Below are 27,611 nucleotides of genomic sequence, written 5' to 3' on the forward strand. Positions count from 1 at the left end.
CATGCTTCCACCAGCACTGCTAGGCGTAGTTGCTCCCCATGGAAAACTGCTTGGAAGAGGTTAATTAATTACCCTGCTCCCCGAGGAGCAGAGCTGGCGCATTAATAAAGCTCCTGCAATTTTCCTGACATTTCTTTGTAGTCTTCCTGGAGAACAGAGTGCTCATGGCCCTTCTCAGGCTGCCCTCCGCCGTGCTCTCACGCCTCGCTGCTTTCTCGTCTTGCTGAACTCGGCGTTACGTGAAGGTTCACACAGAAATGAAAGCGTGAGCTTAGAAGGGTGCTGCAGGATCCAATATCAAATATGCAAAGCAGTAATCTATACAGTCGTTTTATTTTTTCACACCATCATCTTAGATTTGTAGAAATTCTGGTAGCTGTAGGTCTGTGGTGCCTGCTGCTTTCTGGGGGGTTAGCCTGGCAGCAGAATGCAGGGTTCAGAGGGGTGTCAGAAAGGGCCTTTCCAGTAACAGCCTCTCAGATCTTGAACATCTCCGACTGGTTTTTCTTTTCATAGCAGTGCTGTTGGTTTTTGAAATGTGTTAAATCTTGTCAGAGAAAAAATACTGGTGTTAATGAGGAAACAGGAAGGCAGGAAGAGAAAGGTGCAAGGTATGAATGCAGGTGCCTTCAAAGAGCAAATATAGCGGATTCCTTTAAGTCCACGATCCCAGCTGCACATCACAGATACTTCTTGTTTCGCCCTTCCCCTCCCATGACACACTGAATAATTCAAGCAGCATTTTCCCACTTGGATTCCCAGCACAACCTCTGCTGTGCGCGTGCTGGAAACGGTTTTGTTACTTTGTGCAGGTTTGGTTTTCTGAGTTGCACACAGCTTTACCGAGTGCTGCCTGCACACACGGTCCTGTGCAGGTGTGGAGGGGGCAGTGCTTATGCCAATTCCGTCCTACACTGTATGATCCGAATGCTAAATGCCCCAGAAGATGGGGAGCTGTACTTGCATTTCAGTGTTCGTTTCTAATTATAAGTAATCAGTCTCTCTGAGAATACAATTACATTTTGGGGGGGACAGCTGTGGGATTTTGCTGTACTTGGTGTAACTCGTGGAACAGTTGGAATCCCAGTCTAGGCTTGGGGTACAGCAAAGAACAATACGTATGTTACGGATTGAACTTAAATGAACCAAGGATACATTTGATGCAAGAGTGTAAGAAGGACCCCCAAAGGTTTAAGCAATGCTGTGGAGGAAGCAGGAGAGAGAATATTAGGTTAAGCACAGGCAGAAGAGAGAGGGCTCAGAGAACAGAGGTGTAGTGTGGAGAATTACTTACGAGTGGATGGTAATTTTCAGCTGGTGTGGTGTGGCAGAAGTAGGTTCTGAACCAGGCTGGTCAGTGCTGGAGATGCCTGAAGTTGGAAGGAGCTGAGAGGTAGGGTTAGAATCACAGAATCATTAAGGTTGGAAAAGACCTCCATGATCATCTGGTCCAACCACCCCCCTTCCACCAATGTCACCCACTAAACCATGTCCCTAAGCATCAGGTCCAACCTTTCCTTGAACACCCCCAGGGATGGGGACTCCACCTCCTCCCTGGGCAACCCGTCCCAGTGCCTGACTGCTCTTCCCGAGAAGAAACAGCAAAGTGAGTCAGCGGTTTGTTCTCATTTGTTGCCTAATTGTGCAAATAACTTGGAAAACGGTGCCTAATAACAGCTTCAATTTAGTGTTGGAATCGTTTCCATATGCCTTAAACCTAGTGTTTCAATGTAGTCTCAGCGTTTTCAGTACCGTGGAGGGAGAATGCTGTTCTCAGAGATAGGACATCTCACAGCTGGGCTCTAACTTGTGTTGTTCTGGAGTGCTGTAATTCAGATGAATACTGCTGGGTACGTGCAGGGTAACATTTGCAGTTTCATATTTACCTACATAGGTGGAGCCACTGACTTCAGCTATAAAGTACAAGAGTAAAAGCAATCTTGTAAAAAAAAATACAAGAGAACCGAGTGCCTCATGGTCCCTTTGTCCTGGTTAAAGGGGCCCTTTTACAAAATACTCCTTGAGAGTATCCAGCCTCCTCTGACAAAGTCAAGTTGGTCTCGTGTAGGGGGAAACAAAGCAGTACTGAAAGAATTTGCAGCTCTTTTTACAAAAAGCGTTTACAGCATTATTTATCACAAGCAGGAACGAGTTCCGCAGTTGATTGTGGTTTATCTTTTAGGGATGTGCCATTCCGTGGAAGACAGCGATGCCCAGGACCAATTCATAGAAGGTGAGAAGCAGATGTCATGTCTCAGCCACTGGCGGTTTGTGAAGAAGGGTCCATCTTGCCTGGTAGCGTGAGTGAGATGTTCAGCTTCTGCACGGTTGGAACTGGGGGGAGCATCTGTTTTCTTTCAACTGCAAGAGTGACAAGCAGGCTGTGCCAGTATTTGGGGGGAGGAAGGGTGAGGGTAGGGAAGAAGTGCATGCAGATTTAAACATTAGCATTTCTCTGACAAGTTCTGCATGCCCCTTGAATTTAGTATCAGATTGTTAACAGTGGTAAACAAAGCTCCATCTTTGGACCAGACTGAAGTCTCATTAAAGCAAATGGAAATCTTCCCGTTGGCTTCAGTGAGCTTTTGGATCTAGTGCTTTCTCCTCAGAATAGTATCTGGGGTTTAGCTGTACAGGCTCCAGGTTCCTCTTTGTGAGCAGTCCTTCATTTCTGTTCTGAAGGAAGTGCCTGCAGGTCTGAGAAGGGATCTCTGCAGTCCAGTTATCCTTGGGTATCTCTGCTGAGTCTAGTGGTTATCTGCAGAGCAAGGATTTCCTACTGTCCAGCTATGAGAGGTGAAAGGAGATGTGACCAGCTCCTTTCAGAGGGGTGTAAGTTTTCAGTCATGTGGTTGAAACGGTGTTCCAAAGGTGAGAGGTCATTCTGCCATGATATGGTTCTGCTGAGAGACAGATGCTCTCGAACAGAGGAATTTTAACTTAATGACACCCAATTCTTGAAAATTCTTTGTAATTCTGAGAGTTCTGGGCAAGCAAGGACCATTAAACCATCTATATATCACCTGCCTCGAGCTATGCCTCTGCTGAGAGGTGTAGCTCTTTAGCTAAAGTAGGTCTCCTAGATAAACCTGCACTGTTGCCCTGGGTATACCAAGAGACAATGAACCTAGAAGTCTCTGGTATTTTTTTACGATGATTTCGTGGAATACTAATGAAAAGAATGTGTTACTGTAGAGTGTGCTCTGCTTCAAATGAGTCATGCCACGACAAGAAGATCTATACAAACCAGCTTTATCAAGTCATACGGAACAACGTTGGGCACAGTGTCTCAGTTAAGGGGAACAAAGATGAGTAGGGCCTTGCTTTCTGGAGAGGTGCATGGGATACCTGCAGTCGGTAGAAGTGGCTGGTAGACCTCAGGGACAGTAGCAGCTGGAGGAGGAGCTCTCAGACTGCTTCCAAGGACACTCACAGCTCTGATGCCTTCTCCGGAAGGATGTTTTCAAAGGCCAGTTTTCATACAGCAGGAAGCCTGCTCTATTCAATTAACAGATTTTTTTTTAATAGTTTCAGACTAGGGCTTTGTTTCCTCCCCTTCCTGGTTCCTTATGTTTACTTGGTGTCCTGATGCTCTGTTTGTCACTTGCAGTTCATTTCCATGCATGGTTTGTGGTGCTGCTAGAGAAGGATTGCTGTAATATTGCCACAGAGAGCCCCGGCTGGGCTATCAGCAGTAATAGCGCTGGGACTGCTGGCGTTACCCTGATCTCTCAGCACCCCACACTCATTTAATGTCTAAGCTCTTTGCTCACTGGCCTGCTAAAGCCCTGTGGAAGATGGATTGTGAGTGCTCTTCGATGTGAGTTACTGATCCTGTTTCTTCTGCCTAGTTCTGGTGCAGCTGGTAGTGGAGCTGAAGTCCGAGCAGTACTTGCGCTGCATTTTGGATGAAAGCCAAAAAGAGGTCAGTGAAGATGAATTCCCTGCCCTTCCCTTCAGTTTTTCAGAGGTTGAAGACATGGGAATGAGAGCCCCTCCAACACAGCAGCTACTGCACTCAGATGGAGCTTCTGCTGTAGCATGGCGTCCTAATGCCAGCTCCCCTGCTGTGATTTTGGCGTTGTTGGTGTCTACTCTGGAGTTTTCTATTGTCCCCATGACGCGTTGCAGCTGTATGGCTTCATGATGCTCTCATGAAGCTGTGTGCCTTCCTCAGATTCTTCTTTTCCTCCCTTACCATGACAGCGGTACGAGGAGCTTTCCCAGCCCGTGCTTTTGCTGTCTTTATTCCTAAATTTGTGGTGGACCTACGGGATACAAAAAATCAGGAAATAGTAAAAGTGGGGAGAAGTTCAGCTGGCTTGTCTGCTCATAAAGGAGCTGGGGAGGAAAGGGAAGAAAAGGGACAATAAGCAAGAGATTTCTTGGATTCATTAAAAGACCACTGCTATGTTTTGAAGACTTAATAGGTGTGTTCAGAGTTTTCCTCTGATCTATCCTAAATGGTGAAGAGGACCCACTTTAGGAAAAGTCCTGTTCTGGAGCATTATACATCACAGAGAGCTTGCTGCTCTGTGTGCATTTCTACCTTGGGCTGTGTTCTTAGCCGTAAAACATTTTCTTCTTTCTGTCCCCTCTACAGCTGAGCAAAGCAACTACCATGAGAGGCAGCCTGCCCATATTCACTCTCCTGGGCAAGCTGGCAGATGCCATCCCAGTCTTTGCTGATATACTGGTGGTAAAGCACAGTGAGTAACCTGCCATGCTCCACCGAAGGGTTGTAGTCACAGCCCTAATACACGTAAGCGTGCATGCACCGCCCCACCCCCGATGTGTGAGTTTGTGAAGGTCGCACAAGAATCTTGTCCCAGAAGTTGGAGTGGTGTTCAGACCTCTTGGGTTGCTTTAACAAAGTCAGTTCATTGGTGTGAACGCTTGCAATTGCTGTTCCTCACACTAGGTATTTTAGTGGATCATCTACCGTTGGGCTTGATGTACCCAAACGAAGGTGTAAAGGCTGCTGTCTGCTACTTGTATGGCAAGCTGTACTCCTCTCCTGTTGGCACAGAAAGGCTCTCAGCACACTTTGAAGAAAAGCTGTGTGGTCTCTTCTTGAATACTCTGGGCCATGCTCAGACAAAGGAGCTTCAGGTTAATTGTTTGGGTAAGGCATTGCTGAGAGAAACTGCAAGGTGCAAGGGGAGGCTTAGAACAAAGGAGAAATCCTTGGATGGTTTAGATGCCCTGATGTGGGTTGGTCCCTAGAAGAGCTGTTTTTCTGCTCGTTTGAAGCAGTTGACCCTTGCTGTTACCACACAGTAATCAAATGACCCAGACCTGCTGCTGAGAAGTGCATATGTGCACTGTGTATAAGTGAACGCCCAGAAGTCTCTAACGCAAACGCTATGCACAGACAGGTGGGTTTTGTAGGGCAGTGGGATGGAGTCTAACAAATATCATCTTCAGGTGTGGGGCATCATGTTCTTCAGGTTAAAAAGGTAACGTGGAAGCGGTGTTTTCGTGCATTTATGCTTCCAACTGCATTTACATGCCGGAGAGTATAATTTCAGCCTTCCTGGCACTTGTTTGCAAACCATCCAGGGAATTCCTTTTTCTTGTAGGAGGTGAGTAAGAATTGGATTGCTCCTTAGATCATCTACTTAGCCACTGCAGAAAGATGATGATTCCTTTGAAAGCTGAGCTCAGGCATTACCCCTTGTGAATTTGTACTGATGTGTACTGATGATTTCCATCGATACCTGTAACAGTGCTCCATAATTTTATACTGGGGGTGCTTTTATATATATATGTGTGTGTGTGTGGCTGTCCTTTAACTAAATACAGATATTTCTGTAAGAGCCTGTCCCATGTGCAGTATGATGCTCACTCTTGCTCCCACTTTTTCAGGTTTGCTAAAGGAGCTGCTGAAGTCTGACCATTTTGTATCCATTCTTATGAATAATTCAAGGACAGAGGAGAAATCTGAAAACTCTGACTTCTTAGAAGGGGAAAATCCACTTCCACTTGTTCTCAAAAAGGTGATTGATAAAGTAGTCTTAGAGCATGCAGCCTATGACTTTCTAACAGGTTATCCCTTGTTCTGAGATGAATTGCTGGTAGAAGTAAAAATTTACTAGCCTCTATTGAATCTTTATTCAATTAACTGCTGTTGCCAACACTGACTAGCAGTAGAGACTGCAGTGGAAAATGGGGACACCCCCATTGATCTCATTGGTCATTCCTGAATCATGCAGGGGAGAAGTTTTCTGTGTGGCCTCAGCTGGCTTTACTCACCATCGCTTGAAACTCTTGTAGTGCCAGTAAGACTAAGCATCAGGGCAGAGCTATTTTTACTTCTATAAGTATATATATATGTGTGTGTGTGTGTATATACATATTCTTATATTCTCTATTGTAGTACTCATGTTGCATTTTTTAGTGCATTTAACCTAGTAACCTTGTCTTACCATACCAAGTTTAATTAGTGAAATACATGCCAAAAGAGAGAGATTTTATTTAGTTATTTTAATTTTTAAAATTTATAGGGAACTGTTCCCTACTCATATCTGCACGGTTGACTTCCTCTTTTCTTTCTGGCTTTTGCTTCCCATCAGCTTTTGTTGACCAGGGATGAGATGTTACAGGCAGCGAGTTCTCACTGTGTGGCTGCAGTGCTGGTTCACTCCCCCAGCAGATATGCTCCTGCCTTTATCCATGCAGATGTCCCAGGTAAAGAAGTGCAATAGCATCATATTTTTTGTCTCCCTGTCTGTTTGTTTTAGGAATCAGCCTGGCTCCATGAGACCCACTGTTGGCATAATCTATGCAATGACCTTTTTGTATCAGTGAAAATGTCTAATGCGATCTTAGAAACAGAAGTGAGTTTTCAGTTGAAAGTATAATAGCAGCTGTCAACAGGCAGAATGGAGTTTCCTCTGCATTTGGGCATTCCTTGAGGCCAAGGCTCATCATGCAGTATAGATGATACAAGGCCTAAATAGTCTGGGTTCCCATGTTATCCCACTAAATACTGTAAGTGTGCACAGAATTTGGTCTAGGAGGTCTAGCTTTAGGATCCATCTGTGGGAGATGGTTCATTGGTTCACTCTACTCCCAAAACACAGAAATGCTGTTTTTTTGCAAATTCTTTGTGAGATAGAAAAGTTCTGAGGAAAAAGAGATCACTTTGTCTGTTATAGCTTGCTTTTGGCTCTTCATTTGTGCCAAAAGTTAGAGCCACAATTCAGCTCCTGCTGGATAAGTTTGTGCTGGGAAGAAGCCTGCCTGTGGGTCTCTGCTCTCCAGTCACTGTTTTGAAGACTGCCATACCTCCAAGAGTCCACTCCATTCCTGCCATTTCATAATAAAACAGTTTTCCCTATGGCTGTTGCTATGCTTCCCGCTTTCCTCCTCCTCCCTCTGCTCCATTCTAGGAGCAGCTGTGCAGGCTGTGAACAGACCGCCTTTTACCAGGGTGCCCTTATTTGTGTGTGCCTGTGTTCACAGAATTCCTGTTCGAGTGTCTCTTGTGCAACAGCGAGATTCTCATCTGGTCAGTGTACTGCTGCCTGCTTCTGCTAACTGAAGAGCGCCTTTTCTTCTCAAAGTGTCACACAGTCTATGGTGAGTCATCAGCCTTTCCGACAGAGCGACCACAAGTAATGCTGCCAGCATTGGTTGTGCCTCGAGCTGAATTTCAGCACTTCACACACAATCACAGTTTCCAGTCAGGATTTATAAAGGACTGAAAATGAGTACTCACCAGATATATTTGTGAGGTCTGCCGCAGCTTGAATTTACAGTGCCACTGTCCTAATGAGTTGCTGATGAGCATGCATCCGTTATAATAACCAGTTATGATGACTGTTAGTACAACCTGACTGTTACTAGTAACCAAGTATCAGCAGTTACTACTAGCTGTTGCTGTGGAGATGCCAGGGGTGGATTTAGGAAGGCCAAATTCCTTCCATTCTTACAAACTTTCCTTCAGCAGTGGAGATTAAGGTCTGTTATCAGTGAGCTGAGTGAACACAGTGTTTTAGAGAGTCGTTTCTGCCAGTCGCTCAGAAAAATGATTGTTTAAATCTTCCTTCCTTTCAAAAGTTCATTTTGCTTCCATCCTGGAATTTGGGGTATTAAAGCCCCCCTCTGTGACTTCTCTTGAACATTGCAGGCATTGAATCTCTGGTGAGGAGTCTCCAAGATGTCCTTCTGCTGAACAACGTGGAGTTACACAAGCAAGGGCTCCTGCTCTTCACTGAAATACTGAAACGGTGAGTAAGTGCCCTCTATCTGGCTTGCACAGGCAGTGTTTGGTGCCTCAAAATGGAAACTGTTGTGCTTTTGCTTTTTAAGGTTTTTGTCTAAGGACAAATACCTACACTGCTAGAGCTTTTGTGTTTGAAGCACGTTGTCCTCTCTGTGCATACAACCACCAGTATATCGGCATCTCCCTGCTTCCTTGGCAACCTGGGAGGTGAATTCTTCTTTCAGCTGTAGACAGAACAGGAGGGGAAGACTAGGAAGGTCCAGGTGTATTTGAGCAGGCTGGCTCCTGCTCAAATAGTGACAAAACAGAGCATGTACATTCCATGGCTTCTAGTCCTCTGTCATCAGCTGAGCTAAATTCAAATTGCAAAAACAAATTCCAGGCTGAAATATTAATGTGTTCTGTCAGTTTTTTCCTTGTTTTCTGCTAAGGAATAACATACCCTGGCTTGTTTATCTTCTGTGCTTCCTGTTCCTGCCTGTGTGATCTTGTTCCTGTCCTGTCATGGTAGTGACAGAGTCTTGTTTTTACCACTTAGCTCCCCCAGGAGAGTCCTGGAGCTGAATTTTGGAAATGTCAGTCAATTTTATAGCAAGTGGTAGGTTAAAAAGGAGAAGGAATAGCAGCTGCATTAGAACAGCGTGAGGATGCTAGTGTGGGATCTGTCAGAAAGAGAAACCAGAATGTGGGAAACACTAATTACAGCATTTATGCTTGTAAAACAAAGGGAACGCTCTGTGCAATTACTCCAATTTTGTAGCGCACACATTCTGTTTCTCTCAGGCTTACATTTGAAATGTCACTTTATTTAAAACTATATCATATGGAGAGAAGGGTCTCATCCTGGAACCTCTCTTGTTTTTCCTTGCAGCTGGATTCCCTTGCTCTGTAAGTGACCACCACGCTCTGGTGTTACCCAGACAGGATGTGCTGCCTCTGTTTGCACTGTTAGAAGTGTCAGGAATGGTGGGTAGCTCTCCCTGGAGTGCTCCTTGCCTCTCCCAGCACAACCAGAGTGGCAGGCACAGTCTCTCTCTGGAGACAGGAGGCTGCAGGAAGGTGCAGGAGTGCTGTCCTTAATGCATTTTTTTCCAGGCCCTGCAGACATCCTAGTGCACCATATTGCAAGTGGGTTTGTGCCTCTCGAGTGAGTCAGCAGCACTCCTCCATCCCTTCCTCCCTGCATGAGTCAGCGAGGACTTTTTTTCCCCGATGTGTTTTACTTCAGAGGGTCAGTGATTAAAGGAAGGAAATAGAGGGGATTAATAGGAACACAGTATAAGTAGAAACAACTTCAAGTTCAGCACATTACTTATGGCTTGGGCCAGAGGCTGATCCTGGTGCCTGAGCTCTCTGGCCTTTTCCCTGCCTTGCCCACCTCTCAGCCTTTTCTCACAGCAGAACGTGAAGTGACTGTCAAACTGGATTTGGTCCTGTTGAGTAACTAAAGAGTGGTTCTGCCTCTGCTCACTTTTTGCCCTGAAGCTGAGCTGCAAATTTAATTTCTACTGAAGTTTCCTTTTCTCTTACATTTGTGCATGGGAGCTTGTGCTCCTGGCTTGCCTTAGTCTGGCATGTCTGTGAAAACTGAGTAACAGGGAATACTCTGGCTTCCCAGTCTGGATGCTGTCATGCTGTCCTTTTCTTGCTTTGCTTTGGATAGGCCCTTCTGCAGGCCATCAGTGCCTCTCTTCCACATGTAGCTGCCTGTCTTCTCTCTTCTTAAACGATTGTACCTGACTTGCCAGGAGCCACGTGAGCACAGTCCGCCATTTGCACATCTCTGCCCAGTAATGGGATTAATGACTTGTCATCCCTCCATGCTCTCATGTTGAATGCACAAAGGTGTTGGGCCACAAGGTGATCAGATGACCAAAGTGATCACTATCAAGAAAAAAAGTCAAACCCATTGTTTTTTCTTTGTTTCTTTGTTTTTGTTTTCCTGTTTACTTTTTAAGTTCTTGAAAGTTCCAGCCCTTCTGGCAGCATCTGGCATTAGAATTACTACAGGACTGTTAGAGAAATTATTCCCATGGCCTTGTCCTTGTTCTAGGATGGTAGTGTTTACTTGTTTACTCAGAAATATGGATTGCCAGATTAACCTGCAAATGCCAGAGCAGATGGTCTCGGAATTAAGTCCTAGGTAGAGAGATCTCTTTGTTTTGCAGAGCCTGTTTTTCATGTGCTTTTCATGTCACTATTTGCTGGTACACTCACAGAGTTATCCAGGCTGCATTTTTTTTTCATCATAGTAGGGCTCCAGACCTGCTGAAGTTCACTCTTTGTAGCAAACCCTCCAACTGATCAAATTTGAGGCTACATCCTTGAGAGCAGCTGGCTCTGAATACTGAAAAGCATGGTTGGAACCACGCAGCTCAGCTGTCCATTTGGTCAAATAAGGAGAGGGTGATACTGTTGCTTACTCTGACAATATTCTTCTTGCTTACTCTATTTCCTCTTTGCAGGCAACCAGTGGAAATCACGTTATTCACAAACCGAGGTGTGTGTCTAGATGCCATTGATGTTTTGATGAAGACAGTGGACTGCCCAGTGCTGGAGGTGGTAGTGGAGGCTGTGAAAGCTGTGGCAGCTTTTCTGAGGTAGGCAGGAATGCATTTACAGGCTTTTCTTCAGATAGATCTGAAGAAGTGTTGGTCTCTGTGACTCCCTTGTGTCTGTGTGGGTGAGTGTGCGCTGCAGTGGGAATTCTGGCTGAGGCAGGATGGGTATAGCAGAGCTAGCTTCCCACCCACCTGCCGGGGTACTGAAGCTGTGGTAGGCAGCAAGATGCTGCAGCAAGGACCTAGCATCCCAGGCAGGCCTGTAACTGCAGCTGCTGTGGCTGTGTCACGCTCTGGCCTATCCAAACAGATAAGACTGTGAACAATGACAGGCTTCCTGATTGTAGTGGGAGCAGACACTAAATGTAGTGAGGGTGTGTTTGGGCTCACATCTGCAAGAAGGCACTACTCAGACCTTGTGACCTTAGTATGCTGTGCTGGAGAGAAATGGCAGTGGCACACTGCTGTCCAAAGGGGTGTTATTTCTGCTGGTGTCGCCTTCCCACATGGAATGTCCCCAGGGACTGTGCATGCTGTCTTTCTTTCTTCTTGTTCAGGAAGGACCATCTGAGCTCTCCTCCAGTCCCGTATGAAAAGCTGCAGAAACTGCTGGAGGCAGTGCTGAAGAGATGTGCTGACCTTTCCCCACCACAGAGTAGCAAGAATCATGCAGTAAGTCAAGAGTTGTGCTCGTTGGTAGGACCAAGCAGGTTAGGGATGACCCTCCTAGCACGTGGATGTTGTTCATATGTTCTGTACCCTTACCTGTGACTGTTGGGGTCTCTGGTGTTTCTTTTGATCGTCATGCCTTGACAAGTTAACAATCTTTGTCTCTGAAGGAGCTGAAGATGGATGCTGGTGAGTGCTCTTTCTAAATCAGTGAAAATTGGTGGGGCACCAAGTGAGCATGCTGCTCTCGTTATATATTCAGTGCTGCTAGGTTCATTTGAACCTCCCCTTCTTTGGGCCCCCGCTTGTAGGCTGCATCACGCAATCTATTTTTTTGGCAATGAACGTCTCTTGCTGTGCCTTCAGACCAAGAGTCACGTTGTATGCACAGTGATTCCTTAGCAAGGGAGTTGCTAGCCGCTATTTGAACTGCCAATCCCTTCCTGTTCCTGGAATATGTTCCTGGAATATGTTCCTGGAATACGCAGTTAATGTGATGTGCTGCTGGGACCTGTGCACCTGTGAGGGGAGCTCCCATCACTGATGACTAGTGACAAGGCAAGGGCTGAGCCTTCTTACTCTAGGCTCAGGGTCATGTAGGTTTAGACTGCATTTTTGGAGTGACAAGAGCATCTTGAGGGGGTGCCAGAACCCCAAATGCCTGCTGAGCTATCTTTAGGCCTAAGTTGTTTGGTACCAAACGTCTGTCTTATCTGCCTGGAGAAGACAGAAGAGCTTTCTGCCCCATGGGTAGATGTTGGTGCGTCTATTTGCACACACGGTTTTGTGTCAGGATAAAAAGCTTTACCGGAAGGAAATTAGGCAGATAGCAAAGACATTCAGGCTGTCCTTAATGGGGAAAAAGGAGAAGTGATTGTAACTGTAATAACGTGCTGCAGTATCAATTGAGGAAAGGTAAAGAGTTCTGAACTGCCAGGCCCAATGCATTGCCAAGTCATCCTCCGGCAGTATTCAGAGCAGAGCACTGCAACAGGTTACGGTGTAAAGGTAAATTTTGAGCTCCAAGTGGTTCCCAGCTTGGGCAGATGATGAACTCTGACACTGCAGGTGGCTTCTGGCTAAACTCAGTAGGATGCTGTGTGGGAACAAGGGCCAATACATGCATAGTTGCTTACAAATCTAAGCCATAGTGGAGAACTTACAGGATTTCTGAAGAGGGAGAGAAACTGCTCAGCACTGAGTCAATAGTAATTGGAAGAAACGCAATAAAAAACCCAACCACCCAAGTATTCCCAGAAGGGTTTGAAGCTGAGCTGATTAAAACTCAGATTAGACCAAACTGTGGCAATACAGACTATACTGCCCAAGGGACAAGGCAGTGCAGAATCAGTAGCCCTGTAATTCTGCCTTCCCTAGGAAGAGCACAGTAAATCTCTAACTCTGCCTGCCCTGGGGACAGGAGAATAGTAAAGAAGCATCTATGTAAAAGAAGTGATTGAAATGAAGAATGTTCTTCTCCTCCTGCTGTTATCAGGGAAGAAAGCCATTTTGTCTGACAGTGAACACAAGATTTTGAAGAATTCTGTCCTTTAACAGGGTGATCTCCTCTTCTCAGTGTCTCAGAGTCTTAGCAGAGTTTCTCAGAGACAGGGCCAGCTCTTGCTCAACACCCTGGAAAGTTTCAGAAGTGCTTGCAGGTGAGGACAAGGGAGGGATGCGGGTGGGTAGTGTGTGTCTGTCTCTCCATCTGTCCTTGTGACTGAATTCCTTTACCAAACCCACCACTTAAATACCACAGGTGGGTTCAATGCATGGCACTTGTCAGTGAAACAACAAGAATATGTAGTAACAGTGAATATTTTGTGACACCTGTATGTGTCTGCTAAGAAATTGCACTCAAACCTATCAGTTTCATGTTTTGGCCAGTGAAGAACTGCTTGGAAATTAGCCCAAACTGGTGGTGATACAAGAACGGTGGGAAGGTATGTGTGCAGCTGTATTCCTGTGCCCTGGGGTACGTGGTCTCACTGCTGGAGGGGCTAACCATTTAACAGATACGTATCTGCTCCAGATGATGACCTTGTTAGTTGCTCATGTCTGTAACCTGTTACTGCACGTGGGTTTATAGTCACTGACTTTTCCCGTTTTGCTGTGTGAGAGCTCTCTCTCAACCCCAAGCTGCAGAGGAAAAGGTGACAGATGAGTTTGGGTCTGAAACCACATCTGCTGTTAGGCGAGTCTGGTCGCCATGGTTATTTTGCCTTGCATCGCTTATGTTTGGCTTGGCTGAGAGAATTCAGTCAGAAGAAGATGTGCCTGTCTGTGCTGACCCAGTGTCTTGGGATGGTGCTGAAGGTTGTCATGGTTTTTGGATGAGCTGAGTGGCCCTCAGTCTGATTTTCCTGAGGTTTGCTATATTGTGCTCTAGGCACTGTGGCCTGGCTGCATAACTTCACTCGTGTAACAGGACCTCCCACAGCAGATGTTCAGAGAAGCTAAGTCTTCCTTTCCCAAAGTGTGGTCATCTTGTGCAACACTGCTGACTTTTAATAGCTTCACTCAAGAGGTAGCTCTGTGTTATTGCCAGGTTCCTATGTTTGCAGCCCATCAAGTGTCTGTGGGGTCCTTCGTGGTGAAAGTTTTGGTGGAAATGCAGTGTCTCCTGGCTTCCTTTAGTGAGGAGGATTCCTCTCTCCTCTGGTATCCACTGTGTGTTTGTAGGTTAGCAGTGGAATTCCAGAGTGACCCCATGGCCCAGGAGAATGCTTTCACTGCCCCTGGCTCGGAGAGCAAGGAGACACTGAGCAACTTCTCTGAGTTCCTGCTGAGGATTTGTGACAGTCTCTGCATCCCCATGGTCATGGTAGGGCTTCTTTTGGACTTGATCTATTCCTTTAAACTTGGTCTATTCCTTATGAAAGGTGCCCTCAAGCACCAACAGTAGGTGGTACAGGTAAGAGAGTAAACCCAGAATAGCTCTGACATTTACCACTTCTTCAGAGCCAAATGTGGTATTATATAGTTCATGCAAAATGGGAGCATTTAGTCTCAGAGGGTGGAGAAATTCATAAAGTTTCCATGTAGGTGGCAGTGTCTTTCCTCAGACCGTGCAGTCCTCATAGCATACCTGCCATGTTATCTAATCCATGGCGGCCCTGTTGCAAACGTTGAGTAAATTTTACTGGTGCTTTGCCACAGCTTCAGGTGTATGGATCCTTGCTGTTGCTGTGGGGGCTTGGAGATGTTTTGGTTTTATAACCAGTCTGCTGGTAGGCAGCTGCAGGGCCACTGCTGTTGTCAGCCCTAAAGGGAAGGCGCAGCGCGTGTCCAGTTTGGCAAAGCTGGAAACAGAGTGCTGTTTATTGCGCATTGGATTTGGGTAAAAATTAATGGACTGTGGTAAAATTGTCCAGTGACCTTCTGCAAGAGTGAGCTGAGTTGTTCTCTTCCAAATGTTTTAGTGCTGGACTCTGTGGAGAACTTAAATGCCTGTTTGCCACTGCTCTATAAAACTCTACATTAAGTGTTGCTGAAGTCAGCTGTGCTTAAGTATATGTCCCGTGTTGTATGCCGTGCTGCAGAATTGGCCGTCGGACCTGCAAGAGCAGTTATGGCCAGGGTAATGTGGGCAGTAATGGGGCCTGGCTGGTGGCCAGCTGGAACCAGAAAATGTTTCATGTTTGCTGTAATGTCTTGCAGCGTTAGCAGCGTAGCTCGTAACATTGGCTGAGGGGAACGTTAGCTGCTTTCAAAGTGCTACCAGGCACTTTGGTAGAACTGTTACTCTATCTGCTTGGATTTAGGAAACTTCCTGAGAGGGCAGGAGGCAGGAAGAAAGCTGCTGCTTTCAGTGTGTATTGCATATCATGCCTCTGATCCTTTCTTCCTTCCACAGAACTACCTGGAAAGGGCTGTCAGCTCAACAGTGATGGAGGTTTTCATCTCAGCACTAAATACCCTCTTTACCGTGGTGCCAAACATGCGGATTAAGTTCTCCAAAAAGCTGGGTATGGTGGTAGCGTGGGATCACGTTCTCTGTGCTGATTAGAACTCCTATGTACTCTGTATTCCTTGCTCTTTGCACACCAGAGCGGTGACACATAGAATTCCCCTCTTCTTAACATACAGAGCTGTCAAATCTTCCCTTTTCCTTCTGAGAAGACAAAGAAAGCTCAGGTGCTCTCCTACAAACCGAACCTGGAATAGTTAATTGTGGGAGAGACGGCCTAACATGTATTCGTATGGGTATGGCCTGCCTTGTTCAGCAGGCTTGCATGGAGATAATTATGGGGCCAGGCTACTATTTTCTTTTACCATAAATATTCTGTGCTCCTTTGACACTTCTGTCTTGCTTTCTGTCTAGCATCCTCCTCCTTCATCCAACTGACGCTGGAGCTGAAGGCCAGATTTTGCTCTGTACAAAGGTATTGTGCGATGTGAATTGTGAGTGAGTCAAAAGTTTCCGGAGGGCAAAGCAGATCAGGCCTTATCTAATGCACCCGATTTAAGCAAGAAGGGAGGTTAAGAATCACAAGAGTGGTTGTATCTTGCGGCAAATTGTAAACGCTGCCTTTGGAAAAGCTGGATCTGTGAGAACGGAGAAGCAGTTAGCTAGGGGGAGGGTGAATTTTCACAGCTCTGTGAGAATTCTGTGCTCCATTGTGAGCTGTGCAGAGATGAAGCAGTCTGACTTTGGAAGAGTGAGGTTGGTGGGTGCTTTGTAAAGGAGTAACAGTAGCATCAGTTCCATCTGAGCTCTGGCTTCCAAGGCACATATCACCACTACCTTTGTTCCCTGGGGTGTGGTAATGCGTAAGATGTGGGAGGGGGGAGGAAGACTTCAACAGGAGGCCTTGCAAAGGGTCTTCTGTAGCAGAGATTATGATTTCTAGGTTGAGTAACACTGGGGGAGTCTCCCTTCTGCTCTGCAGAGATGTCTTACCTCCTCTTCCCTATGACTGTATCTCATTAAAAGAGTAAACAAAATACACAGCACCCTCATCCAGCTTAACACCGTGGAAATTAAAGTGGGGATGTTTGTGCCTGTGAGTGGTGTGTGGGGTGACCGAGGTCTCTAAATACAGTAGTGTGTGGCACCAAGGATGCTGTGGTACAGTGCAAAGATATTTGGTTACATCCTATTCTGCAACAAAATAATTGGAGAGAGAAGTACTTGGAAATAGAGCTGTTCTCACCCTTTTAGGTAACATTCTATTGACATTCTTCATGGTTCATCCCTGGAAACACCATTGTGCTACTATATTTCACACTGGCAAACTCCTTACCAGTGTTTGCCAGTGAAATTAGATATCAGGATCCACCCTTGTACAGCATTCTCTGTAAAGTTAGGGGTTCTGCCCTTGCAAGACTTCATGTGGATACATGATACGATGATTGTGAGAGTACCCCACTATTCATATCATCCCAAGGCATCTGGAATTGCTCACTGTTGTCACCACTGCTGCATCTGTCGCATCTGTGAGCTGGCTGTTCTTTGGGAGCTCTTGATTTTCCTGGAAGCCTGGGTTGGTTCCCGGAGTCCTGTTACGACGGCAGGTGCTTGAATATGACCAGTCAGTAAACTGAAGTTTTGGCAGGCAGTGTGTGATAGTGGAAGTGTGAAGAGGATGTTTCTAGCCTTGTTCATTTTCTGTTCTTCACAGTAATCCTGCCTTGAATCAGGCCTGTTCCAGATTCCTCTTCAACTTGTGCCTGAGCCTTTACTCTGCCACAGAGAAGGAGAGAATTTCTGCTCAGGAAGGCAAGTTCAGGGAAGGAGACACATTGCTTCATTTAGGTTGAGGCCCTGCAAGCCTCTATTTAAGCAAAGGAAAAAAAAAGGGGGCAAAGAAAGGAGGAGGGAAGTGGGAGGCAACACATATAAGCTCTATTTAGAATTTTTTTTCTAGCTCTTTTAAAGCTGATCCACTGAGTAGATAACAGTCAAGAGAATGCCTTTTGAAGAGTTTGACCCTACTTGAATGAATGTTTCATGTGCATTTTGTTTATTACTTGATGACATTTATTAGCACAACTGTGCAGAGCTTAATTACAATGATATTAATTGCCAGAGTCACCCTTATCTGGAGATTAAGGTCCTTTTTTTTTTTTTTTTTCCTCTGGCATACTCTATTTTTCCTGGCTGTACTGCAACTTTCCATTTTTGGTAAGTCCCAGATAAATAAGATGAAAGTTTCCACATCACAAAAGCCACTTTTTCCCCTAGCAGTGGTTGGTCACTGTAGTGGCAGCATCAGCAAAGAGCTGGGAACCTCAGACAGAAGTCTCTTTTTATCCTCAAAGCCAGCTCTGTTAGATCAGGTCTCACACCTCTATTCATTCCAAATCATGGACATGCTCTTGCTGCTTCATGTACTGTATGCACACCGGGGTAGTAAGTCACCTTTGGTATTTCTTACATCAGGAGCTTCACTAATTTAATATGAATGAGTTAAAGGCAGACAGGTGCTTCAATTCCCTCTCCTTCCCCCCCCCAATTCCTCTCTGCTTATGCATAGACATTCCCCATCATTGCCTGCCTGCTCATATTAGTTTTATATTTAGAGCAAGAGATGTCTGAGCTCCTGCAGAAGGGTTTGCCTCAATTAAACTACACAGTTGCTGAAAGCCTTCTCCTCCTGGCCGAAAACCCTGAGGCTTTCTCCTTGGATCAGTCCCTTTGCAGCCACCAGCACTGCTTCATACTCCTCTCATACTTTGCCTACACCCTTGGGGACAGGTGAGCCACGAGCATGCAAGGCAAGTAGTTATGTGGCCATTACAGCCCATGTATCAGTAGGTAAAACATGCCTAATTTAATTGTTTCCACTCCAATCTCCTTGCCTTCAGGTTTGTCCCAGAAGCAGAACTGTTTTTAGCCATAAGAAATTTCCTCCTATCAGCACAGGACCGTGGAGACTGTCCCCCTCCATACATACTCAGAGCTGTGCTTTACCTCCTTGCCGCTTGTCAGGACAAAGGCAAAGGCCTGGACTCGGTAAAAGATTTAATTCCTACCTGTTGGACCCATTTTACTGAAACTGAGGTTCCCCCGTACTCCTGTCAACCCTCCTGCAGAAAGTATTTTGGTATGTGTGGTGAGTAGTGAATGAGTGGAGAGTGTGCAATGCATATACACTCTGGAAAGTTAACTGTGAAAAGCCACTGGGGGATAGGGATTTGATTGAATAAACTCGTGTCTGTGTGGGAAGTGTAAATGTGTTGGATAGGCTGTAAATTCACATACAGAATATTATAAATTTTGTTGCTCGGCTCTCCTGAACACATCCACAGTCTCTGCAGCAGGCTTCCTAGTGTTCCCATATGGCTCTTTGCTGCTGCACAGCTTTGAGCGCTGTATAAAGCCTACAAGTTTCCTAGCCTTTGTGATGCAAATGGGCTTCACAAAATGATGTTTAACTGATATATTTGATTGTCTACTAAAAGGGCTGTGTGACTGTTTTTAACAATAAACTCTCATCGCTTCAGCTGTTGGATATTCCCTCCCTAGTGGTTATTTTGTTCTCTCTCCCCCTCTCCCTTTCCCTCCCACATGCTTAACAGAGGTCCCTGTGTACCATAAGGAGGATCCTGGATAATCTCCCAGATCTGGGCTTGGTCTACGTTCACTGTCCTATCTTGCTTGAATTCTTCCTGCGCTACCCTGAACTTATGGGGAGATTTGGACACCAGGTTCTGCACCTCTGGTTTTCCTGGGAAGACTGCAATCAAACTGAGACTGAAGGAGCTGGTTTTGGCATGTCTGATCAGCTGAACAGTCCTAACCCTTTACTTCCCATTCTGAGGAGCAATTCCAGCATTTTGCTTATTTTACTGGTACGTGACTTTGACAAGGACAGGCTGTCATCCTGGCTTTAATATAGGGGGAGCACTTAGGGCTTTTTGGTTATTAAAGCACTTAGTGCTGTTCTGAGGCCCATGTCTGCATACAGGGGCTTCCAACTCGCAGAGAAGCCTGATGTATAAACGGGATTGTGAATCTGTGATGGCTCTTTGGTTATCCATCTACTGTGATGGAAAGGGAACTTCTGGGAGTTGGCTAGGAAGGGACATGAAGGGTGCTGCTGATGTATTCCATGAAATAAAATCATGGGCTTTTTCCTTTCTCCATTCCGATACACAGATGGACATTCTAGAGCCTTCTGTGGTAGCCTTTCAAGAAGCTGCTTTGCTAATCTGGGAGCAATGGTGTACCACTAGTAGATGAGAAGGATGCGAGGAGCAAAGAATTTACAAAAAGAAGCAGGAAGAGAGCAGGTCTCAAGGGCGTGGGTTTCTGTTTGCCTTTTTTTTTAAATTTTGTTTGTTTTTAACTGGAGAGTCTTGTCAGATATCTTTGCAGTACTCTGAGCTTTTAGGACTGCAAATAGCACGTTGTATTGCTCTTAAATGATAAAATACAAAACATAGGACAGGGAGAATTAACAAGTATAGGGGGAAAAGAAGCCTTGCAGTGGTAGCACTAGTGTTTTGCCATTAGCTGGTGTAATGAGCTCCATATGTGTGTCTCGTGATCTATACAGTCACGACAGAATCCAGGTGCCGATGGCTGCTCAGAGGTCTTCTCTGACGTCCACCTGCCCTGTCACCCTCCCCATCGGCGGCCACTTGTCCCACGATTGTTTAGCCAGTCTGATAAGCAAATACTTGTTAGTATTTCCACACAAGAACATCATATTTACCTTTAAGGGGAAAGCTAACAGCTGTGATGTTTCTTCTGCAGCCTGTTACAGCAGGAACTTCGTAGTTTCTGTGTATGTTCCTGTGTATCATTGAGAACAGAAACCCATGTCAGCAAACAGTGAAGAAGCCAGGTTTGATGCTGAGTGGGCACCTGTGAGGCTTTTCAGACTGGCAGGTGTTTGTTCTGATCTAAGACGCTATGAAGCACGTTTTCATATCCTGGGTTACGGAACTGGTTGACAGGAGGGCCTTCGTGTGGGACAGTTCTTTAGCAATTCGGGCAATATTACAGAGTAGGTGACAGTATCCAAGCATTTGATGCCATTGCCAGAGCAGCAGTAAAGGTGAACAATGCATTCACAGAGTGCCAATGAATTCAGAAGTGTCCCAGGAAATGTCTCTGCCCTATTACCTTTGGCAATAGTTCTGGAACTGTCACTCCACAACCTAAAGCAAATGTGCACATCGCAGGTCTATCCCTGCACAAAAGGGAAACGGTGACTCCTCCTCTCAATGGTACAGCATTCCCACTGTCCCCTTTTCTGTCCTGCCATCTACTCTTGCAGAAATAAATTAATTTAGCTCTGTCCTACTCTTTAAAGTGAGTCGTAATAAATCACAGGCTTTGACAGTTTACCTCTCAGCTGGGGAAGGGCATAATCAATCTGAATTTAGATGGCCTAATAAACCAGTGCAATATCCTGAAATAAATATACTGTCAGATATAAACAAAACTTATGAGGTGAATAACCTCAGCCTGAGAATCCACTAGTAACATGGAAAAGCCTCTGCATGGTAGAGTGAAACAAAAATTTATGTCCTTCCAAGGATGATATATTTGCTTATCTGCTTTTAATAAATGCCTGGATTAGATGGAACAGATGGTTGGTGGCTTCATCTGAGACCTTGAGCTCCTGAGTAGGAAGGAGAATGTCAGCACAGTGATGCGTATAGCTGTGGCCCTTGGTTAGCGCTGTTTTGTGCTGTGTATGTTTACCTGGGAATGAATGTGGCAGTGATCACACATTGGCCCACTTGTCTTCTCCATGCTCCATATCTGAGCTGATCTCTCAGGGAATGGAGATAGGCTGACTGACATGAGATTATGTTCCTGAGCATCATATGAAATAGATATATGTCAGTGGGGCAGATTGTGCACACAACTCCCTGCCCCTTATTCCTGGAGGTCTCAAATGTGGGCGGGAATTAGGCTCAGAGCTAGAGAGGTGTGGTTTTTTGTTTGCCTTTTTTTTTTTTTTTTTTTTTTTTTCCTGGCACAGAGCCTGTTCTTACCTTAACTGCTTTTCTCAGGTAGGGGGTCCCAAAGCCCTTTCCTCTCCATCATCCTGGTCTGGATGCATGGCTATTGTGTGGCAGGGGAAGGGAGCTGGATAAGGCTCTGGGCAGGCTATGGGCTTGGTAACATTGCTCAGATCAGTTTTCTTTTCTGTTTACCTCTTTCTGCTGTGCCGTTTGCAATGCAGTAGTCAGGACTACTGGGAGAGGAGAGGAATGGTAGCGCTGATGTAATTTATGTTGAGACTATCACAGTATGTCGGCACTACGGGCTGTTTCATGCCTTGCCTTTATGGAACTGCATCTATACATGCCGTGCAGGTGAATTTCATGTTAAGCACCTTAGCAACAAAGTATGCCCAAATTTAGGCTACTGGCTGTGGGATTTAGCTCCGAGACTCCAGACAGAGCTCTGTATTCAAGAAGAAGGCTTGTGGGCTGGATGCTCTGTACGTGACTCTTCCATTTTCAGGGACTGAGTGATTGCTTGTCGGGTTTATGTACGTTTCATACAGTTTAGCTGTTATATTGCTACTGCAGATAGTAGGCTGCCAGCCTGAGACTCCTGAAAATGAGTAATTACGGACTGACTCAAAGCTTGATTTTAGGTAAGCATGTTAATACGCAGCCTGATTTTTCAAAACAACAAGGACAGCAGCAGTGCCAGGGGCTCCACATTCTTGGAAACAGGGCCCTGGCTTTATGTACTCATTTTTCTAAAGCCTTGACCCTAAACATATCTCTCCCCTGCCCTTGTGTGCTGGATGGGGATTACATAGCCATTCTTAAACAGGGTGTCATTCAGAGATGCCTATCAGAAAAGCACCCGTCTGCTTTATTCAGTGCTCCATTTAATCAGGACGTACTTAGTCTGAACAATGCTTTATTCGGATGTTTCCCATGACTCCAGATTAGCATAGTGGTATGAAATAGCAGTGACTTTTGCCTAATCAGGGCAGAATTGTACCGTGTGTGCTGCTTCCCTCCCAGGACCTGGTCTGCTCAAGCTCTGTGGAGGTGGCTCAGAAGGTGTTGATGACTCTGAGGACCTTCCTGGAAAGAAGTGAGGATGTCCTTGTCTGTGACCTCCTCCGGAGCCGGTTCCTGCAGATTCTGCAGCAGCTATTGGTAGAGAGTAGCTCAGCTTCCTTACAAGGTGACTCCCCTCTTGGATTTGGCTCTTTTTGTACAATCAACTAGCAGGGTAGATGTCTGAAGCTATACAGTCTGGGATAAAGTATCCCTTTTGCCTCTCTCTGTGCTGGACAGCTGGGTGTGCCTGCGTGCAGATGCTTCCCAGGGCACAGAGGCTGGGATCAGAGATCATTTGAATCATTCATGACATTGTTCCCCACACAGGATCTGTGATAATACCAGATTTCATAATTCTGTTAAATCTCTCAAACATAGAGCAGGGTTGTGACTGGGGGAAATCTGTTTTCCTTCCTAACCCTGGCTGTAGAGCGGGGACAGTCACCCAGTCGCAAATGGTGCTGTGCAAAGCAGCCTGTGAGGCTGAACTGGAAGAGGGAAGCAGTGCTAGGATGTCCTTGGCTCCCTTGGGACAGGGGTCCGCCACAGCTTTTGCTTGTTCTTGAGGGGGACGCTGACACTTCCAACTGCCTTGCTCTGTTTGGAAGTTTGACTGTCCAGCAGCTGGGATGGAAGCATGAGAGGGACAGTGGTTTTGTCTTACCTCCAGCAAAGTCAGGTAGGCTGGAGAAGAGGGGGCATTGAAGGCAGATGTGATAGAGCATGAGGTAGACGAGATTATGGATAAAGAAGGCCATGCTGGTTTTTGCTAGATCTGTTGTGTTTGGAATTGTGCACATCTGGAGTTGTGGTGTCCCTCTGTTGCTAATTTAGGAGTGCCGGGGTCTGGCGGGAGGCAGTTTGTCCATTTCTTGCTGCAGGAATCAGACCTCTTCCTCCAAGCCACTTGTGATAGAGACAGGACAGTGGGCTAGAGGGGATTTTTGCAAGATTAGATCCCTTCTGCTGCATCTGATATTCACGGCTCTTCATACCGCATCTTGAACTCATTAGCGAGGATACTGGCAGCGTCCTCCAGAGAGCCAAACACCAGATGCACCCTGGAGACAAGACTTTCTTCCTAGCACATGGGCAGTTCTCTGTGAGGTCTGGGGCAAATATCTCCAGGGGGTTTCTTGCATACAGACCTGCCTGCTCCAAAGAGGCTGTAGAGATGAGAATGATGTTAGGAGGGTATAGGTGTGTCCGTGTGGGAAGGGGGAATGCTTTCTCCCCTAACTCACCCTCATTCCTAAGCTGCAATTCTTGGCACACTGTAAGGTAGAACAGTTTAGAGTTCACTGACAAGCTAACCTGCCAGTACCCTCCTTAGCTAACAGGAACCTGCCCATTTTGCTGAGCCTGCTATTCCTGGTGCAGCTGCGGAGCAAGGGCATGAGGGAGCTGGACAGCACAGACTTCAAGCTGCTTCACCAAGGTGAGTCTGTGCATCCCTCTTCTTCCAGGAGGATTTGACCTTTGTTGGCTGGTTGTTTCATAAGATGATTAGGGGCTGGCTCTTCATCTTTTGAAAGGAGCTGTGCCTTGCATTACACTTACCATTGTTTTAAGATACGTTCATAGCCAGAGTGTTGCAAAGAGCCCTGGCCACCAGTTTAGGCAACAGAACATTTTTTCTGCCTCTTGCTTTTGCAGCACATTTGTTGTTTGAAAACCCCACACGGTGGCCAAAGTGTTCTCATAGCCATGACATGATGTCAAAGTCTGTGAGTGGTACTGGCTTGGCATGTGATGGCATTGCTGATGTTTTTCCTGAATCATCCTTCCCTGGCCACTCTTGCTAACACAGTACTGAGGGGTTCAGCCCACAGAGGTATCCTCTAAACCAACCGCCAGGAACCAGCAGCCCAGTGAACCCAGACTTTCCCTGCAGCATGAATCCAGATTATGTTGGTCCCAACCAGCTGCAGGACTTGCCCACCCCACCCCTGAGACAGAAGAGAGGAGTATGTTTGCTTACTGCACGTACTCTGGCTTGCTCATCTGCTGATCCTTAGTTGATGACTTCTCCCTTCTTACTTGGCAATTGGAGAGTAAGGCAGGTCATGAATGAAGAATAGATACTAGAGGGGTATTCAGCTGATCCGTCCTCTCATCTCTTTCCTCTCATCTCATCTCTTTCTGCTCTGTCAAATTGATTTCTACAGCAGACGGTGAAGGACTATCCCTTTCAGTTTGAAATGTTCCATGTTGCAGGGCTGTCTGTGCTGTCCTTGTAAAGAAGCAGTGTTTCTCATTAGTAAAGGGAACTTGGGGCATGGAAGAAGCATGTCATCTTTATACCAGCCCTTCTTAGCCTCTGAGACTTCAGAGCACAGCTTAGCTGCTCCCAGAAGTCACAAGCTCCTTTTCCTCTTGCTTTCTGCACTTTTTTTCCCCCCTAACACAACTCCGTCTCTGCCCCATCACCCCTTTCATTCCCTGCTTTCCTCCCCAGGCTGTGTTCGTGAGGGGAGGGTACTCTGATGCAGCCTGCAAACCAGCGCGTTGGTGGAAGGGTTGTACAGAGACACGTTGATGTGTGCTTTTTGAGAATTGCTTATTCAGAGTGTAAGCTCTTCAAAAGATCTCCTGTGACAGTTCTGCTGAGCCCTGCAGTCCTGGATTCTCTCCCAGACTCTTGCTAAACACTGTTCCTAAATGCCTGGTGCTTACAACAAGCGTGGCACATCTATTACTTGTGTGAGCAGTGGCTGTGAGCATGGAGGAGCGCAGCTCTCCCTGCCATCCCCTGGTCGGGTTGTCTGTCACCGTGTGAGACGGGCACATGGCTGCTTATGGTCAACCCAGTATTAGGAACAAACGGGTTTTGTGGAAACAGGTGACATAGCTAAGAGTCTGTAGCTCTTGGATTCGTTACTGCCCAATGTATATGCCTTTTAATATACTCTTTTCTGTTGTCTTTTGTTGTTATTTTCTTTCCTCCCCATTATCATCCTCCACTGCATTGTCTTGGTCTAAAGCAGACACTCGGCTTTGTCTGCACCCTGCTCTGTTTAATTTTGCTTCAGGTTGTGTTGCTCTTGCACGAATTCCCTCCCCACTGGCTGACTCCTTTCTTGTGCTGAGGTGCTGCGTTGTGTTGGTGTCTGTGTTACACGTGTTCTTTTGTTTCCAGTCAGTAACCTCTGCGGGAAATGCAGGCCCAGAGACACCGACCTCCTGCAGCCATCCCTGAATTTTCTGTACTGGAGCCTTCATCAGACAACACCTTGTAGTCAACAGAGAGGTGAGGCAAGATTGTATTGATTGCTGAGTTAATCTCCGCGAGGCTGTAGCTTGGTCATGAGAGATTGTATACTGACTGTCTCAGCAGGTGAGGTGGATTCTTCCAGTTTAGCATCGCAGTTAACAAACAGCACTTTGTGTTTGGGATTATTTATTTATTTATTTTCAGAGCGAGGGTTTTGTTTTGGTTTTGCTGCCTTCTGACAATTCAGGAATTGGCTGCTGGGAGACAGAACCACCGTATTTTTCTTATTCAGAAAACACAGCGGTGGGGCTTCGGTGCCTGGCTGAAATATCCCGGTATTGCCATGGTTCAAAAAATTAAACAATAATAGAGACAGCTATAACCAACCTCCTAGCAGCATCAGCTGAAGGCTGGTCGTTTTATTAGCTGGCCTAGCGGTTGCTCATGCTGTGGGAGATGAATACGGGTGTAGCTGGACAGCCTTAGGTTGATGAGCCATGGCAGCTGAGGCTGCCTCACCGCAGCAGGGGTGTGCTCTGCACTCCTCTTCTGCTTGTCAGGCTGCCTTAACCTGTGCCATCCCACCAACCTCTCTGATGCTGTCTCTCCTACACAGCAGTGGCTGTGCTGCTCTCCAACGTGTCCTTGCTAGAGCTCCTCCAGAAGGTGTTGGAGTGCACCTGGACGAGGTCCTTACCCTCTGAACCTGCCTACCTGTCGCCTGAGGATGCCGTGCTGTGTTCCGGATGGCTCTTGGCTGCTTCCCTCTTAATTTATCAGCATCATTACAACACTGAGGTTAGAACCATTCTCGTGTTCAGATCCAGGGACTGGCTAAACCTTAAAAAAAAAAAACAAACACAAATACTTCATTAGCAGAGGAAAGTGGTTTGCTTTGGCCTGGAATCTGTTTGTCTTTGTTGCTTTATTGTTAGTGCCTACACGTTATTCCTTACTGCACCTCTCCAGCAGGACTGGAAGCTAGAATGTTGCTGGAGGATGAGACACAAATCGTTGCAGAGTTATAAAGGGCAGAAATCTTGAGGAAAAGAATGCATACCCAACTCGCCTGGTCCAAATCGCTTTACTCTTCCGGACAGCGCAAAATAAATTTTATGGCTTTTCTTAAGGGAAACCTGGGGGTGTGATGCACAGCTCCCATGTTATAAACTGCTAATTTGGTACTAAAACAATCGGTAGTAGAACAGCCAATATCCAAGCCTATTATTGGCAAATAAATGTTTAATATTAGCAAGCTTCTATGAACGTGGGAAGCTGTCTTTGTGTTTGATGCTTTGGAGTCCAACAACAGAGCAGAGCTGGAGCTGACAGCCGCTATTAGAAGGACAGGTTAGAGGGAATGGAGCACTTCCTAATGCCAGCACAAGGGGAAAGCGTTGCCTTTTGGAGTATCTACCCAGGCCTGTCTCCCCTCTCTTGACATGGAGTTAAACAGCACGTCATGAGTTTTGAGCTGTGCTTCTGCAGTTATGTCCAGCAGAGTATGTTTTTTGGTGCACCTACTCATGGATGATAAAGCCACTTCAAGCACATGTGTGCATCTGCACAGATATGCAAAAATTGTTTTTCTAATGCTGAGGGAAGATTTCTTCCAAAAGACCAAACCAGAACAAGTCTGTACCTGTTACTTCACCGATGTGCTGCCTCTGGTTAAGTCTTACAGCATTGGACTTGCATGGGCTGTCAGCTGTGTGAATGCATGGGCAAACCTGGCTGCCCCTGCTCTGTTAACTGCTGTGCACAACTTTTCTTCTTAGCTTTCAAATCAGGGCAGTGTTTGAGTGGTCAGTGTTGTGCCAGTTCCAGAAGGGACTTGGTTGAAGTGGCTGATGTCAAGTTGCATCTTTTGGAAGTCACTCTCTCAGCTCATATGGGTCCTTAAAGTGCAATCATTCAGTGGTTTATAAACTTGTTATTTGGCTTC

At 46.1% G+C, this 27,611-nt stretch overlaps 1 protein-coding gene across 3 annotated transcripts in view; it reads left to right on the forward strand.

Annotated features, from left to right (window-relative positions):
• The window catches only part of LOC118156902 (meiosis inhibitor protein 1-like), a 35,363-nt gene that overhangs the window by 592 nt on the left and 7,160 nt on the right, over positions 1 to 27,611 (forward strand). Inside the window, exons 1-23 of one of the 3 annotated variants that reach the window (XM_035311118.1) lie at positions 1,959 to 2,082; positions 2,183 to 2,233; positions 3,852 to 3,925; positions 4,604 to 4,709; positions 4,922 to 5,125; positions 5,869 to 5,999; positions 6,576 to 6,690; positions 7,468 to 7,584; positions 8,135 to 8,234; positions 10,696 to 10,830; positions 11,349 to 11,463; positions 13,018 to 13,118; positions 14,143 to 14,284; positions 15,317 to 15,428; positions 15,785 to 15,845; positions 17,085 to 17,182; positions 17,986 to 18,160; positions 18,271 to 18,418; positions 18,985 to 19,257; positions 22,411 to 22,576; positions 23,786 to 23,890; positions 25,592 to 25,702; positions 26,283 to 26,464. In XM_035311118.1, the coding sequence (XP_035167009.1) occupies positions 2,185 to 2,233; positions 3,852 to 3,925; positions 4,604 to 4,709; positions 4,922 to 5,125; positions 5,869 to 5,999; positions 6,576 to 6,690; positions 7,468 to 7,584; positions 8,135 to 8,234; positions 10,696 to 10,830; positions 11,349 to 11,463; positions 13,018 to 13,118; positions 14,143 to 14,284; positions 15,317 to 15,428; positions 15,785 to 15,845; positions 17,085 to 17,182; positions 17,986 to 18,160; positions 18,271 to 18,418; positions 18,985 to 19,257; positions 22,411 to 22,576; positions 23,786 to 23,890; positions 25,592 to 25,702; positions 26,283 to 26,464 (2,820 nt within the window). In that variant the 5' untranslated portion in view covers positions 1,959 to 2,082; positions 2,183 to 2,184. Of the gene's footprint in view, positions 1 to 1,958; positions 2,083 to 2,182; positions 2,234 to 3,605; positions 3,821 to 3,851; positions 3,926 to 4,603; positions 4,710 to 4,921; positions 5,126 to 5,868; positions 6,000 to 6,575; positions 6,691 to 7,467; positions 7,585 to 8,134; positions 8,235 to 10,695; positions 10,831 to 11,348; positions 11,464 to 13,017; positions 13,119 to 14,142; positions 14,285 to 15,316; positions 15,429 to 15,784; positions 15,846 to 17,084; positions 17,183 to 17,985; positions 18,161 to 18,270; positions 18,419 to 18,984; positions 19,258 to 22,410; positions 22,577 to 23,785; positions 23,891 to 25,591; positions 25,703 to 26,282; positions 26,465 to 27,611 lie in introns of those variants that run through there. The other 2 variants (XM_035311117.1, XM_035311119.1) reach the window with 2 other exon arrangements.

Source organism: Oxyura jamaicensis (genome assembly GCF_011077185.1).
Source record: "Oxyura jamaicensis isolate SHBP4307 breed ruddy duck chromosome 1 unlocalized genomic scaffold, BPBGC_Ojam_1.0 oxy1_random_OJ106547, whole genome shotgun sequence".
Taxonomy (NCBI): domain Eukaryota; kingdom Metazoa; phylum Chordata; class Aves; order Anseriformes; family Anatidae; genus Oxyura; species Oxyura jamaicensis.